Source organism: Durio zibethinus, chromosome 28 (assembly GCF_047325235.1).
Source record: "Durio zibethinus cultivar Kanyao isolate XHJ-2024 chromosome 28, ASM4732523v1, whole genome shotgun sequence".
NCBI classification, from domain to species: domain Eukaryota; kingdom Viridiplantae; phylum Streptophyta; class Magnoliopsida; order Malvales; family Malvaceae; genus Durio; species Durio zibethinus.
The window spans coordinates 9,592,134-9,605,669 of record NC_143189.1 but is presented as its reverse complement, the minus strand read 5'-3'; the positions used below and the strand labels follow the sequence as shown (position 1 = coordinate 9,605,669).

General features: G+C 30.7%; 1 protein-coding gene across 1 annotated transcript in view; it reads left to right on the top strand.

The window, feature by feature from the left end:
* Positions 1–12,837, top strand: part of LOC111280612 (receptor-like protein 14) — a 50,677-nt gene extending 37,840 nt beyond the window's left edge. The window contains exons 5-7 of the mRNA XM_022868048.2: positions 9,714–9,788; positions 9,900–10,043; positions 10,619–12,837. Coding sequence (XP_022723783.2) covers positions 9,714–9,788; positions 9,900–10,043; positions 10,619–12,837 — 2,438 coding nt within the window. The remainder of the gene's footprint in view (positions 1–9,713; positions 9,789–9,899; positions 10,044–10,618) is intronic.
* Positions 12,838–13,536: the final 699 nt, after the last annotated feature.

The window sequence follows — 13,536 nt, the reverse complement described above, 5'->3', positions numbered from 1 at the left end:
TTCCAATACCTAAGAATATGTGACAAAAAAAGATAGATTGATCTCAATCATAAATATACTTAAAGTAAAAGTTTCTTTAGACTTTTTCTCCTCTAAGCTTGTCAAATACACGTTGCAATTCCTCTTTCAATGACCTTATTTACAATAATGGTGACACAAACCCTCATTCTTCTTAATGTTTTCAACAAGCTTGATAGTCTTGCTTGCATTCCCTTTATTATCAATTTTTTTACTTTTTTCCTTCTTGGTTGACTTCTTCTTGGCCTTAGATAGAAAAACTAAAAGAGCCTCAGGATTTTTATTCTTAATCAATTTTTTGGCAATGTCTAGCATATTCATCAATTATGGTAATGTTGCTTTCATCTGATGCATATTAAAGTTCATTACAAATTGTGAAAAACTGTTGAAAAAAGATGACAAGATCAAGTTAACATTTAACTCATGATCCATCACAAATCCTAATTGTCCAAGTTTTTCAATTCAAGTAAACAACTTGAGACAATCACTTTCATCGAAGTGCTTTCAAACATATCTATTTGGAACATGTCCTTAAAGGTTTCAAAACTCTCAGTCTGCTCTTATTTGTCAAACAATTCTTTAAGGTGCAGAATGATTGTCGGAGTATCCATATTCTCATGTTACCTTTGCAATTTAGGGATCATGCTAGCTACCACGATACATACAGCTTGATCAGCATGGTTTGTATTGATTTCATAAACTTGCCATACTACATCATCAGTACTAACATTTAGTTCTGATGAAACTAGTTCATCAAGAACATAAAGCATTTTCTCTTACTTATGACAAGTTTCAAATTGCGATACCAATTATTGAAGTTAGGCTCTATGAGCTTGTTAGCATCATGTATTCTATGAAACGATAAGTTATTACTCATTTTTGTAACCTATAAAATATGAACAAGTATTAATCATATTGTTCAATACCTATATAGATAAGGTCCAAATCTATATATTGGTTACTCCCACTATTTTAATCAAATCAATAGCCTTCACTATCAATTCGAAAAAATCATAATGGCTAGAATCCTAATTAGTTTACCATAACCTTGAGGTTTATCTCAACAAGCCATGATAAGTAAATTAAGTAGATAACTTACTTATCAATTGCATCCATGATAAGTAAATTAGGTAGATAACTTGCTTATCAATCGCATCCTTATGTGATTCCTAAATCAATTGGGTGATAACTCCTTATCTAATCATATCTTATGTGATTTGTCCAATCATTGCCTCTATCATTATATGGTTAAGTTTTTCACTTTCGGATAATACAATGATAGTTAAGTAAGTCTCATTAACCACAATACAACCTTATTTTGAATAATGAGTACCTTGAGTTTTGTCTCAACAAGCGCCATTAAAAGAAAATTCAGTTGTTTATGTTAATGAAAGGCATCAACACTAAATATTTTTCATAAAGGATTTTTTATTCATCATAGGTCTCATCAAGCATGCATAAGAATTTATCATATATTCAATAGATGTAATCTTATCATGCATCTCACAATTATACATGGCATTTATCACATATAAATTTTAGCATGTATAATAATAAATTAATATAGCATATATGGTATTTATCTCATAACTAACATGTATACTACAACAATCATCATGTTTGGTTCAAATTCATGATCTTACACATCTATTCTTTGAATCAATATCAATATCATATATTCATCAATTCAACTCAATGTGATGCATGGCATAGACATGTTTAGCTAGCATGGTCGAATATGTCTAACTATTATTTTAGGAATATATAATTTGTAATCATCATTTCTTAAATAATTAAAGAATTATAATTTTACTTGAATTTTAATATAACATGGCCAACATCACTCTAAACCATTTAAGAATGCCAATCAATTAAAATCAAGCCAAATTACATGCATTAGGAATTTTCTAATCCAACTAGGTGTTGTAGTAAAATAGTTTTTTGTTAATTAGAAGTTCTAAAAAATTTAGAAAATTCAATTTAATTTGGATTTTATATGAAATCATATTTCTCAAGCCCAAACTATTTAGGAATCCAAGCTTAATAAGAAATAGCACCAATCTAGGGCTTGGCTGAAAAGCCATCCAAGAAGGAAAAAAAAGTTGCAGCTAGGATAGTTTTTATGGAAACTAGGTAGTTTCGATCATCTTTTGCTATGTTGCCCCAACTAGCCACCATCTAAGAGTTCTAAACTCTTTCCTATGCTTTCTTATACTTTTGGTCATGATTCTTGAATCACAAGTAACAATTACTTTGACTTTTATAAAAATAATCCACTAAACTTGATTATCAAGAAAGCAAATCTTGAAATCTTGGTGAACAAGTTTCGTAAGATTTTCAATATTGATTACCATGTAGATTTTCATTAAAATCTTATTGAGCAAGTTTCTAAAATGTCTTAACTTTTAAAAATACTAGCTGCATCAAGAAAACTAATTACCACAATCATATTAGGATTACCATACATCATATACATATTATACATGCACAGCTATCGCTAGCAGATTTTTGGGTTAAACTTGTCATCAACTTTTAATAAAAAAATTCTGAAATTTTTATACAATGATCATCAACATGTTTATTTTCATGTGTTAAAATTCCATAGCCTGATAGTATCCCTAGTGTGAAAAACAAATTTCGTAATATCACTATAGTAGAATTTTCTTAATATGGATAAATTGCAAACAAAAAAAAATTCATCGAGCATGTAAACATTATCTATAAATCATAAAATTCAAATCCAATCATCCTAAGACATTTGCTTTGATATTCTAAAAGAATGCAAACAAAACAATACAAAAAAATTAATTTTTCAACCTCTACATCATAACAATAGATTGCAATCAAAACAATTTTGATATCATGAATAACCAAACAAACTTCTAATTTGTATAATCTATATTGACAAGGATCTAGTACTACTTAAAGGGGATTATGCATCATTATACAAAGTTAAAACAGTAGAATTTTTAAAATTTTAATTCTTTAAAGCCAAGAGCAATTAACAAGATTATACAAACATATAACTTCACAAGCATGCATGAGTTTCAACTTAGGTGGTTACCTTGGATGCCGAAATTTCTTTGGTTAAATTTAGTAACCTTCCAAATAGTTTCCCAAGCCAAAAAGCTATTCAAGTGTTCAACCTCTAATGGTGATCCACATGAACTTTTGTGAAAGAATCTTCTCTAAGTATTGATAGAACTCAAAGCCACACTTTAGCTAGTAAGTGTTTACAAAATCTCTTATATTTTCTTCAATGAAACTTTTTTTCTCTTAGGTTGTTACTATTTGTTTCTTTTACAAGATGGGGCAACTTGATGTTCCTTTTATAGGGGATGCATTTGGCTGCATTAGATTTAATACATGGAATGCAAATTTGCATAATTAACCCTATGCTAGCCAAATGTACCAAAAAAGGGAAGCTTTTTCTATTGTTTTTATTTCCTCTATTTTTTGTCATACCAAAATCAAGTTAAGTCTAACTTAACTTGTCCCAATTTTAATCTTTCACAATTGTCTTATTGTGTGTGACCCACTAGGTTCTTTAGTATATTGGTAATAAATACAAACATTGTAAGCCTTATCATTCGGCTGTGGATGAAACAAACTTTTTATCTTCATCATTAATTCTTCAATTAACCAATCTTATATTTATAGATCATGATTAATGTTTGCTTTATTGTCATGACCTCCAATTGTTAAAAAAAATCAATATGACTTGAGAACCTATCCGTGAATGATCTTAGTGTATAATTAATATTTTTTTATCACATAGTATCTCGATTTGAATATTGAGTATAGTTTAGTATCTATTTAATCTTGTTCAACTATGTTAAGTATTGTCCTTGACATTAAGTCACAAATAAGTTTTAGAACAATTTTAAATTGTTATTTCATTTTGATCAAAGATTTCTCAAGTTAATTCAATCAAGACTAGTTGAGATGCTCTCTTTATCACACAAAGTGATGAATCTTATCTTGATTACTTCATACATCTTTATATGCCTCATGTTATACCCAATAATACTCGACTAGAGTATTCTTGATTAGAACCATAAGTAAAGTAAAGTCAAAGTATAATATTCATCATATAAGATTATAAGTAATCAAAGTATAACATTCATCATATAAAATCATAAATAATTAAAGTATAACATTCATCATATAAGATCATAAGTAATCTTAATTCAAAGGATCACTTGTACAACAATCACATAATAATGTAACTATAGACACTATGTAAACTACCATATAGCATTCTGATATTAGGTTATGTTTAGTGAACTTATTCTTATAATAAGTACCCACATGTTAGCTCAAGTTTATTCAAACTTTAACATATGAGATCAATTGCTTGCTTCATAAGTAAAGGCATAATTATGTGCTAGTCTCGGTAACTTATGTCAATGTCCTCTTATTGATAAAGTATCGACTAGGAACAATTTTGGAACATATAGCTTTTATGTAAAGCTTTATTTATATTATGAGAAATTTATCATATAAGCATCAATATTGAAATATATGTACATAAGCTTAATAATATATAAATAAGACCTTTATAAGATATCAAATATCAAAACACTACAAATATGACAATGTATTAGCGAAAATATGATTCGGCTTGAAAAGCAAATACTAACAAATTATACTCGCTTGGAAACAATTGCTTTTACTTTAGTGGTAGCTATAAAAAGGCTTTTAAAGTATTTTCAAGGGCATAATATCATAGTCCTCATAGACCAACCTCTCAAAAAGGCACTCTAAAAAATAGGCATATCAAAGAGAATGATGAGATAAAGTGTTGAACTTAGTGAGTTTAGAATTTAGTATAAATCGAAAAAGCTATAAGGTTCAACCCTTTGTAGATTTTATTATCTCGTGCTCTTTTAAAAAGATATAATAGTCTCAGTTCAATACTCCAAAATGACACAACCCACTTTAAAGACAACAAAAGACTTACATGAAAATTTAGTAGTCCAAGTGATTCAACATCAAAGCCTAGTACTTAGTAATTGTATATGGATGGCTTTTAAATAATGGATGGATTTGGTGAAAGAATTTTGAAACATTTCCAAAATAGTAAGTCACATGAATTGTATGTGAAAGATTATGAAGAGTTGTGTCTGGACAGTAGTGGATGCAAATGTAAATTTTGGAAAATAAGAAAATATGAAGGAAAATTTTTCTTTGGACACTTAAAATTTTTTCCTAAACATGTCTTTTTAATTCTCTAATCGCTTCATTCACTACACTACTTAATACCTAGTCAGAGCCCATAGTTAGCCAACACCTAATAGACACCCATTTTTAATAAGTGAACACAACAAGGAAAAAATCTTAGATCCACCACTTTGTTTGGATAATTTTGTCTGTTCAAACAAAAATATATTTGAACAATTATGTCTACACAACCAGACATCTATTTAGACAGTTACATTTGCACAAAGAGATATCTATTTGTTTAGAAATATAACTTCTCTAGTCTTTGGAAGATATAAAAAAATAACTTACATTGAAGAAAGTTCGTACATGGAACAAAAACTAGAAAAACTCACACAAGTTTTCTATAATAAAATCAAATAATTTTCTTATTTAGTCAATAAATGCTTAGTGGATTGATTTCATCAGTGCAAAACATAATCAATCACTGAGCTTAATTGCATCATTGAGGTTTATACATCAATAACCCTTTTGCATATTTAGAGATGTCAATCTTACCCATACCCAATGGTGGACTTTTTATTCGAATGGAGATGAATATGAGTATTATATTATGGGTATAGGGATAATGATGGGTATGATTTTAAATTTTTATTAAATATAAGGATGAGAATGGGTAATATAGTACCCGCCTCATACCCGTACCTTATATATTTATATATATTTTTAGTAAATAGATTTTTTATTAAATAATATAAATTATTATTTTAAATTAATTAAAATTAATATTTTTTATTGAAAAATATATATCAATATATATATAAAATTACCTAAATATACAAGATAAAAAAAAAGTTAAAAATTTAGTTTTTATTTTTTAAAAAAGTTAAGGGTATGTGGATTACCTATACTAATTAAATACCTGCAAGGATAGAGATGGGGATAAATTTAAAATATTCATTAGGTATGGGTACAAGGATAGGTATAATATAAAAATCTAAAGATAGGGATAGGCAATGTTCTACCCTATCCATACCCTACCCATTGACATCCTTATACACACCAATTAATCAAGTGGTGTGGTCAAATAAAATTTTAATAAAAATGGTATAGATACATGCCTTGAAGCCTTTTCTTATACTTTCATATGCCTACATCAAGAATTCTCAATATTTAGCACCAATAGGAATCTTGCTAATTGATCAAAGTAAAAATGAGTGGCAATATGATTTGTTATTTAGATTTAATACTTCAAATAATGCTACTGAGTATGAAGCACTAATAGTCAGTTTGGAACTAGCCATAGCACTTAGAGCAAAAAAACTGCAAGTTTTTAGACTTTCAGTTGGTTGTCAAATAGGTCAATTACAAGTATGAGGTCAAAGAGCTAACCTTGATGAAATACCATAAACTGATCAATTCTCTTCCGACTTCTTTTGAATCCATTTTTGTCACACAAGTCCTTGTAATTACCAATAAGATAGTAGATTGCTTATTTAAGTCAACTGCCTTCATTATTTCTTAAAGCATTGTTATCAAGAACGTTAGCCTTAGATTTCTTGGCTAACATTCTTCTTTCCTTGTGTTTCTTACTTATACAAAAAGCAACACTAAAGAGAAAAAAAAAATGAGACATAACAACTTACCAACATTTAATGAGGTAACAAAACTAAATGAGAAAAAAACTTTTGAAGAAAGGTATTAAAACTAGTACAAAAAAAAAAAAAAATGAATAAGAATATGAGTTTGAAAACTTAAAAATAGTAAAACAAAATGAAGGTGAAGAAGAAAGTAATATATATATATATATAAAAAGAAGATTGAAAAGACACAAGTCCAAAAATCATCTCCAATCAAGCTTGATATCCAAGAAATTCAAAAAAAAAAAATAATGAAATCTTTGGTAATAGGTACAAGCCATCCTTGTTATGCCATGTGCCTTGATAAAGAAGGTAGTACTGTGCAACACAGCTTTATAATTAATGCCTAGCCATATGGCCCAATCACAATATCTATCATAACATGAATTGACAACTTGCAACGCATATTGTTTAAGCATGTAAGTGAAGGGACACATCCATTGAATATGTGCAAGAAAAAAAAAAGAAAAAAATTCAAAAATCAATGTCATTGGTGTGTGTCTCAACATCATGGGATCACAATATAAAACATCATAGTTTCATACACATATGTATCAAGTAACGCAGTAAAATAAACAAAACATAAAAGTCAAGACAACCACAAAATCATACTTAAGTTTATGCATGTAATTCAATACTTTTAAATCACATATCTATTTATAATCATACTTTAACTCAAGATATCATAATTAAGCATTAATACAACCCTTGGTAGTGATTGAAAATCGAAAACATATCAAGACTTAAGCCATCTAAGCATTTGGCCTCTAGTGGTGATCCATATAGCAATTTTTGCCAAAACCTTTACAATGAGGGATTCCAAACCCATTGTTACCAGGAGTTTCACTAGAAACCATTCCTATATTGGCCATTAGCCTCAAGGTATCAACGAGGAGAAAAAACAAAACACTTTTCTTAGTGATATAGTGAAGTTAGCACAATCTCTAAGGAAGTTGGGTTTTTGTCGAATTTACTATAGCTACAAGGGACTTGTATTTTGCAACTTTCAATTACTAGAGACCTTTATCAAGGGTTTTAAGATGTGCAGCTAGGGCTATGAAGAGATGAGTTTATAGTTCTCTTCAATTTTCATTTTTTCAATTAAAAATGTAACGTTTACACCATTTTCAATTTAGTCCTTGAAAATTGTAAGTTTAACTCCTCTTGATTTTAATTTCTATCAATTAAGTTCAATTTAATTGATTAATTCAACCTTAATTTTGTAATGTTATTTCATAGGTCTGCCCATTAGGTTTCTAATATGTTGGCAATAAGCATAAATCAAATGATTATAAATGACCAACGTATATGAGTGGCATCTAGAAATGTATCATGACCACTCAAATATTGGAGAGTCAAGATAATCTCAACTTACCCTTTCAATGTTCAGTTTATCAGTATAACGTTGATCCTTTCACTGTATATCCTGAAAAGGCATGAGCAAGGTACAATATCTACTCATAAACATCTTTCATATTATTTCTTACAGTTATTAGTCAACATGTATGAATTTAGCAAGAAACTGTTTATTCTAATTTCATCAACATGCTTCGGCTAAAAACCTTATAAGTCAACTAGAGCCAAGAACAAACGAAATGTCCCCTCATATCATTTTGGGTGATGGATCCTCTCTTGATCATTCATCTACCTTTGTATGCTTCAGATAGTATCCAAAAGTTTTTTTTTTTAGGCACCATGCATCTTGACCTATAATGATGAAATCAAAGTATGACGATTCACATACAAGATGACATGGTGTCTCAAGTCAAAGAACTAGTTATACAACTAACACATGGAAACATATCTATAAACACTTGAGTGAGACACCAAATGGAGTTCTCATAATAGATCATATTCAGCAAACTTATTCTGTAACAAGTATCCAAATGTTATCTCCAAGTATCTACATCTTTAACCTATGAGACTTATTACTTGCTTTATAACTAAGAAGGCTTAAGGCTTAACATGTACCAATATCTTGTTGATGCCTCAATAATACATTGACAAACAACAATTTTAGGTACATGATTTTAAGGCATAAGGGTCTCATAATTGTAACTCCTAACAATTTTTTGGCAAGACCATTGTGTTCCATTGGATTTATCCAATTAGTACTTCAATAACCCTATATCCTCATGCTAAAGATGAAGGAAAATCTTTTAATCACTAAAATGTAGTGATTTGGTGCAACTTAATTGTACACCCATTGGTCAACCGATTGGCTGTAAGACACATACACTAACAAATGTTAACCACACCGTTAACATAGTACACTTCTAAACGTCTTTCTACACAGCACAAACTAGGCTCGCCTAAAGGTAACCTAAATGGGCGACCATATAGCAATTGTGTGAAATTGGCTACCTATTTTTTTATGCTAATAGATACTTTTAAAAACTTGGAGACGATCACTTTAAAACCATCCTTATCCTTGAGAGAATTTTTATATTATAACAGTCAAGGTCTAAGTTCTAAAATAAGACTAATCCCATGAGATCCATCAATAACAGTCACGTTATTGAATACAGCTCTATCTTCTACCTTTACTTCTCTTCATCTCTAATAAGTAATAGATCGGAGCGTCAAAGCATTCTTCAGAATCCAATCTTCAACGCTTCTTTTGACTCTTTTTTACTCTTTGGCATGTCTTTATCACCATAGCCGGACAATCTTTTCACATCCACATTTACATATCCAAAAAGTCACCAACAGAGTAGAACAAAAAAATAAAAATAAAAAATGTCTCGGTTATATTTCTTTTATTGTTCCATTTTTTCTTTAACCTTTTTTTTTTCTTCATTTCTAATACAAATCAAAACAAATCAGGAGATTTTTCTTAACATTTAATGCGCTCTTAGCTTTTTCATATGCATTTTCTTTACGTTGGTGCAGAACTAGCGAGTCTAAAAAACTTGGAGGTGCTTAATTTGTATTGGAATTACCTCAATGGAACTTTGCCAATCCAAGGTATTTCTTTGACTTAATTCCAAGATACTCCTAGCTTACAGGGCAACCTAATATATTAATTACATTGTTATCAGCCCGATACAATTTTATTTTTCATGTATCTTTTGGCAGAGTTGATGAGGTTTAGTAGTCTGGAGATATTAGATTTGAGCTACAATCATTTTGAAGGGTCCATCACTCCAAATATAGGGAAGCTATCCAATCTCAAGGCATTCTCCGTTGCTCGGAATTTGCTTGCCGGTTATTTGCCATTAGGTAAGACTTCAGAGGTTTCATCGGTTTGTTGCTTTTTTGAAATTTCTTTCAAACGGTATTACAAAAAGATAATAAAAAAAAGTTGAGTATACTATTTTCTCAAATATTTTTAAAAAATTTTTCTATTTTAATTACTTAATTTTCCATTCTTTATTATCCAATCATTAAACACACTTTGATCTATATTTTAACATTTCATGCCATCATTTTTGTATTATATGATAATAGTTCGATATTCTTTTTGTGCTACATCATTATTGACGTGACACAATGCACGAATTTACTGCTAAACATAAAATGATTACGTGAAATGTTAAAATGTAAACTTTTTAGCCTTTAGCAATTTGATGACCAATAATGCACGAATTTACTGCTAAACATAAAATGATTACGTGAAATGTTAAAATGTAAACTTTTTAGCCTTTAGCAATTTGATGACCAATAATGCATAAATTACGTATGGTAATCAAAACCTTACAAATAAAAAAAAAATGCATAAAAATCATGAATATATGGTAGAATTTACTCCAAAATAAGAATATATGAAGATGCATATGTATTTTTGTTTTCAACAGGTATATGCCAATTGAAGAGACTTCAAGAGTTAGATCTTAGCCAAAATTATTTTGGAGGGATCATTCCTCCTTGTCTGACCAATTTAACGTCTATTGGGCTGTTAGATCTCTCAAACAACAATTTTAGTGGAACCTTTTCAGTGTCTTTGATACAGAACCTGACATCTTCTCGATATTTTGATTTTAGTTTTAACGATTTTGAGGGTTCATTATCGTTAAGCTTGTTTCAAAATCACTCCAAGCTTGAAGTGCTCCAAATCATAAGTAACAATGGTAAATTGGAGATTGATTCTGAGAGTCCTCCAGGGTGGTTTCCTTCGTTTCAACTAAAGGTTTTGGCACTATCTAACTGCAGTCTGAACAAGCTGACCAACCGTATTCCTAGTTTTCTCAGTTACCAGTTTGACTTGCAGATAGTTGATCTTTCTCACAACAAGTTGCGTGAAACTTTTCCTGGTTGGTTGTTGGAAAACAATACCAACCTAGCAATTCTGGAACTGAGTAACAACTTTTTCATCGGGGAATTTCAATTACCTTCATACTCTATGATCAACACTGTAATGATGGATGTATCAGGCAATCAAATTCATGGGATTCCGGAGAATATTGGGAAAATCCTTTTACAGTTGGAGTATCTGGATTTATCAAGAAATACTTTTGAACAAGATATTCCATCTTCCATTGGTGACATGAGAAATTTGCAGGTGCTGGATTTGTCTTATAATAATTTCTCTGGAGAAATACCGAAGGAACTGATCGCTGGTTGCTCTGATTTGCACATTTTAATATTATCTGGTAACAAACTTCATGGACAGATTTTTCCTGCGCTCTACAACTTAAGTCAATTAGGAGTGCTGCAGTTAAAGGATAATTACTTCTGTGGAAATCTGTCGAATGTAAAAGCAGACGGAGTTGGCAAACTGTACTTATTGGACATTGGTTATAATTTCCTGACAGGGAATATTGGAAGCTGGATAGGCAATGAGACATACCTCGATATACTTGTAATGCGGAACAATTATTTGGAGGGTCAGTTCCAATGTGAAGGGCTTTCGCGATCTGTGTATTATTTAGACCTTTCTCATAACCTTCTTTCGGGTACTTTGCCTTTTTGCTATCGTCTACAGCATTTACACTTACAAGGAAACAAATTCAGTGGATTAATATCAGAAACATTTCTAAATACGTCACATCTTTCGGTATTGAACCTCAGAGATAACAACCTGTCAGGAATCATTCCTGATATGATTGGTTCGCTTAATGGCTTGAGAGTTCTTCTGTTAAGTGGAAATCTTCTGACCGGTTTGATTCCAAAGCAATTTTGTCAATTGAAACAATTAAGCATGTTGGATCTCTCCAACAACTCCTTTTCTGGGTCGATTCCCCCCTGCTTCCAGGATATCAGCTTTGGAAAGATCGGGCCTCACCAATTAGACATTGCACAAGAAAAAGTTTCTAATGAATGGGATTACATTACATATTTCAGATATGGAACTCTAAAAAAGGAATATAAACTTCATAGCAGTGCTGATCAATCTTTCACACATGTGGAAGTTGACTTTTTAACGAAACACAGGTCTGGTACCTACAAAGGGGACATTCTAAATTTAATGTCGGGACTAGATTTGTCTTGTAATAATCTGTCAGGTGGGATCCCGCATGAGTTTGGGAATCTATCCTGGATTCACGCACTGAACTTATCCCACAATCAGTTGACAGGACCAATCCCGAAATCTTTCTCAAATCTCAGCCAAATTGAAAGTTTAGATCTTTCCCATAATAGTTTGAGTGGAGAAATCCCTTCAACACTGATCAATCTCCATTTCCTGGAAGTATTCAGTGTGGCATACAACAACTTATCAGGCAAAATACCAGATATGAAAGCTCAATTTGGGACATTTGATAGAAGCAGTTACGAAGGGAATCCATATCTTTGTGGACAGCTATTAAGCCAGAACTGCAGCACTAAGTCACCTCATCCTCCAAAAATATTTGTGGATGGAAGTGAGGAGAAGTGGTATGTTATTGATCCTGTGGTGTTTTCCGCAACTTTTAGCACAGCATACTTCATTTTCTTCCTTAGTTCCATAATACTTCTCTATGTCAATCCTTACTGGCGAAGAAGGTGGTTTGATTTCTTTGAAGATCATATATATTATGCTGGGTATGATTTCATTTCCAGTTTTCTCCACAACTCATGTGCTAAATTGTGTCCTTAGCTATCAGCCGAGTATAATTTATTAGTACCTGTCAACTGTCACCATGTAACAATTAAGACTAACTTAAGACTAACTTAACACTTAACACTTATCCTTATATATATAAATATATATATATATATATTTTGGTACTATTGCCTTATCTTTATACTATACTATGAGAATAAATAATGAGTTCCAAATCCATAAAATTGTTCTATTACAGTTTTTCTGTCTTTCTTAATTCCACCCCCCCCCCCCTTTTAATTCTCTCTTTCCTGATCTTCTGCACGGTACAATAACTCAATAAGAGACTCACTTAATTCTCAACTTTCATATGTTTTTGTTATGTTTACATTATTTTGTCTTTTTTCTTTGCTTAAAAATCTTTATAGTACGTAATAGACTTTCAGGATTTGAATCTTAATTTTTAAAAGGGTTAAATATAAAGATGGCTCATGTGCTTTATACTTTTTGTCAATATAATACCTAAAGAGATAAAATTTGTAATCGAGTATCTGAACCTTTAATCCACCGTATATTTTAATACTTCGAACTAATGTGATTTGTTAACTTACTGGTGTGGCATCAATATTTCATAAAGTCATGACATGTGTCGAAAGCATCTAATCATCATGATATCATTACTAATATCACCACGGGGGTTTAGGTTTTAGTGATTTTTTTTTTTAATGTTTAACGGCATTTATAAACGTCACT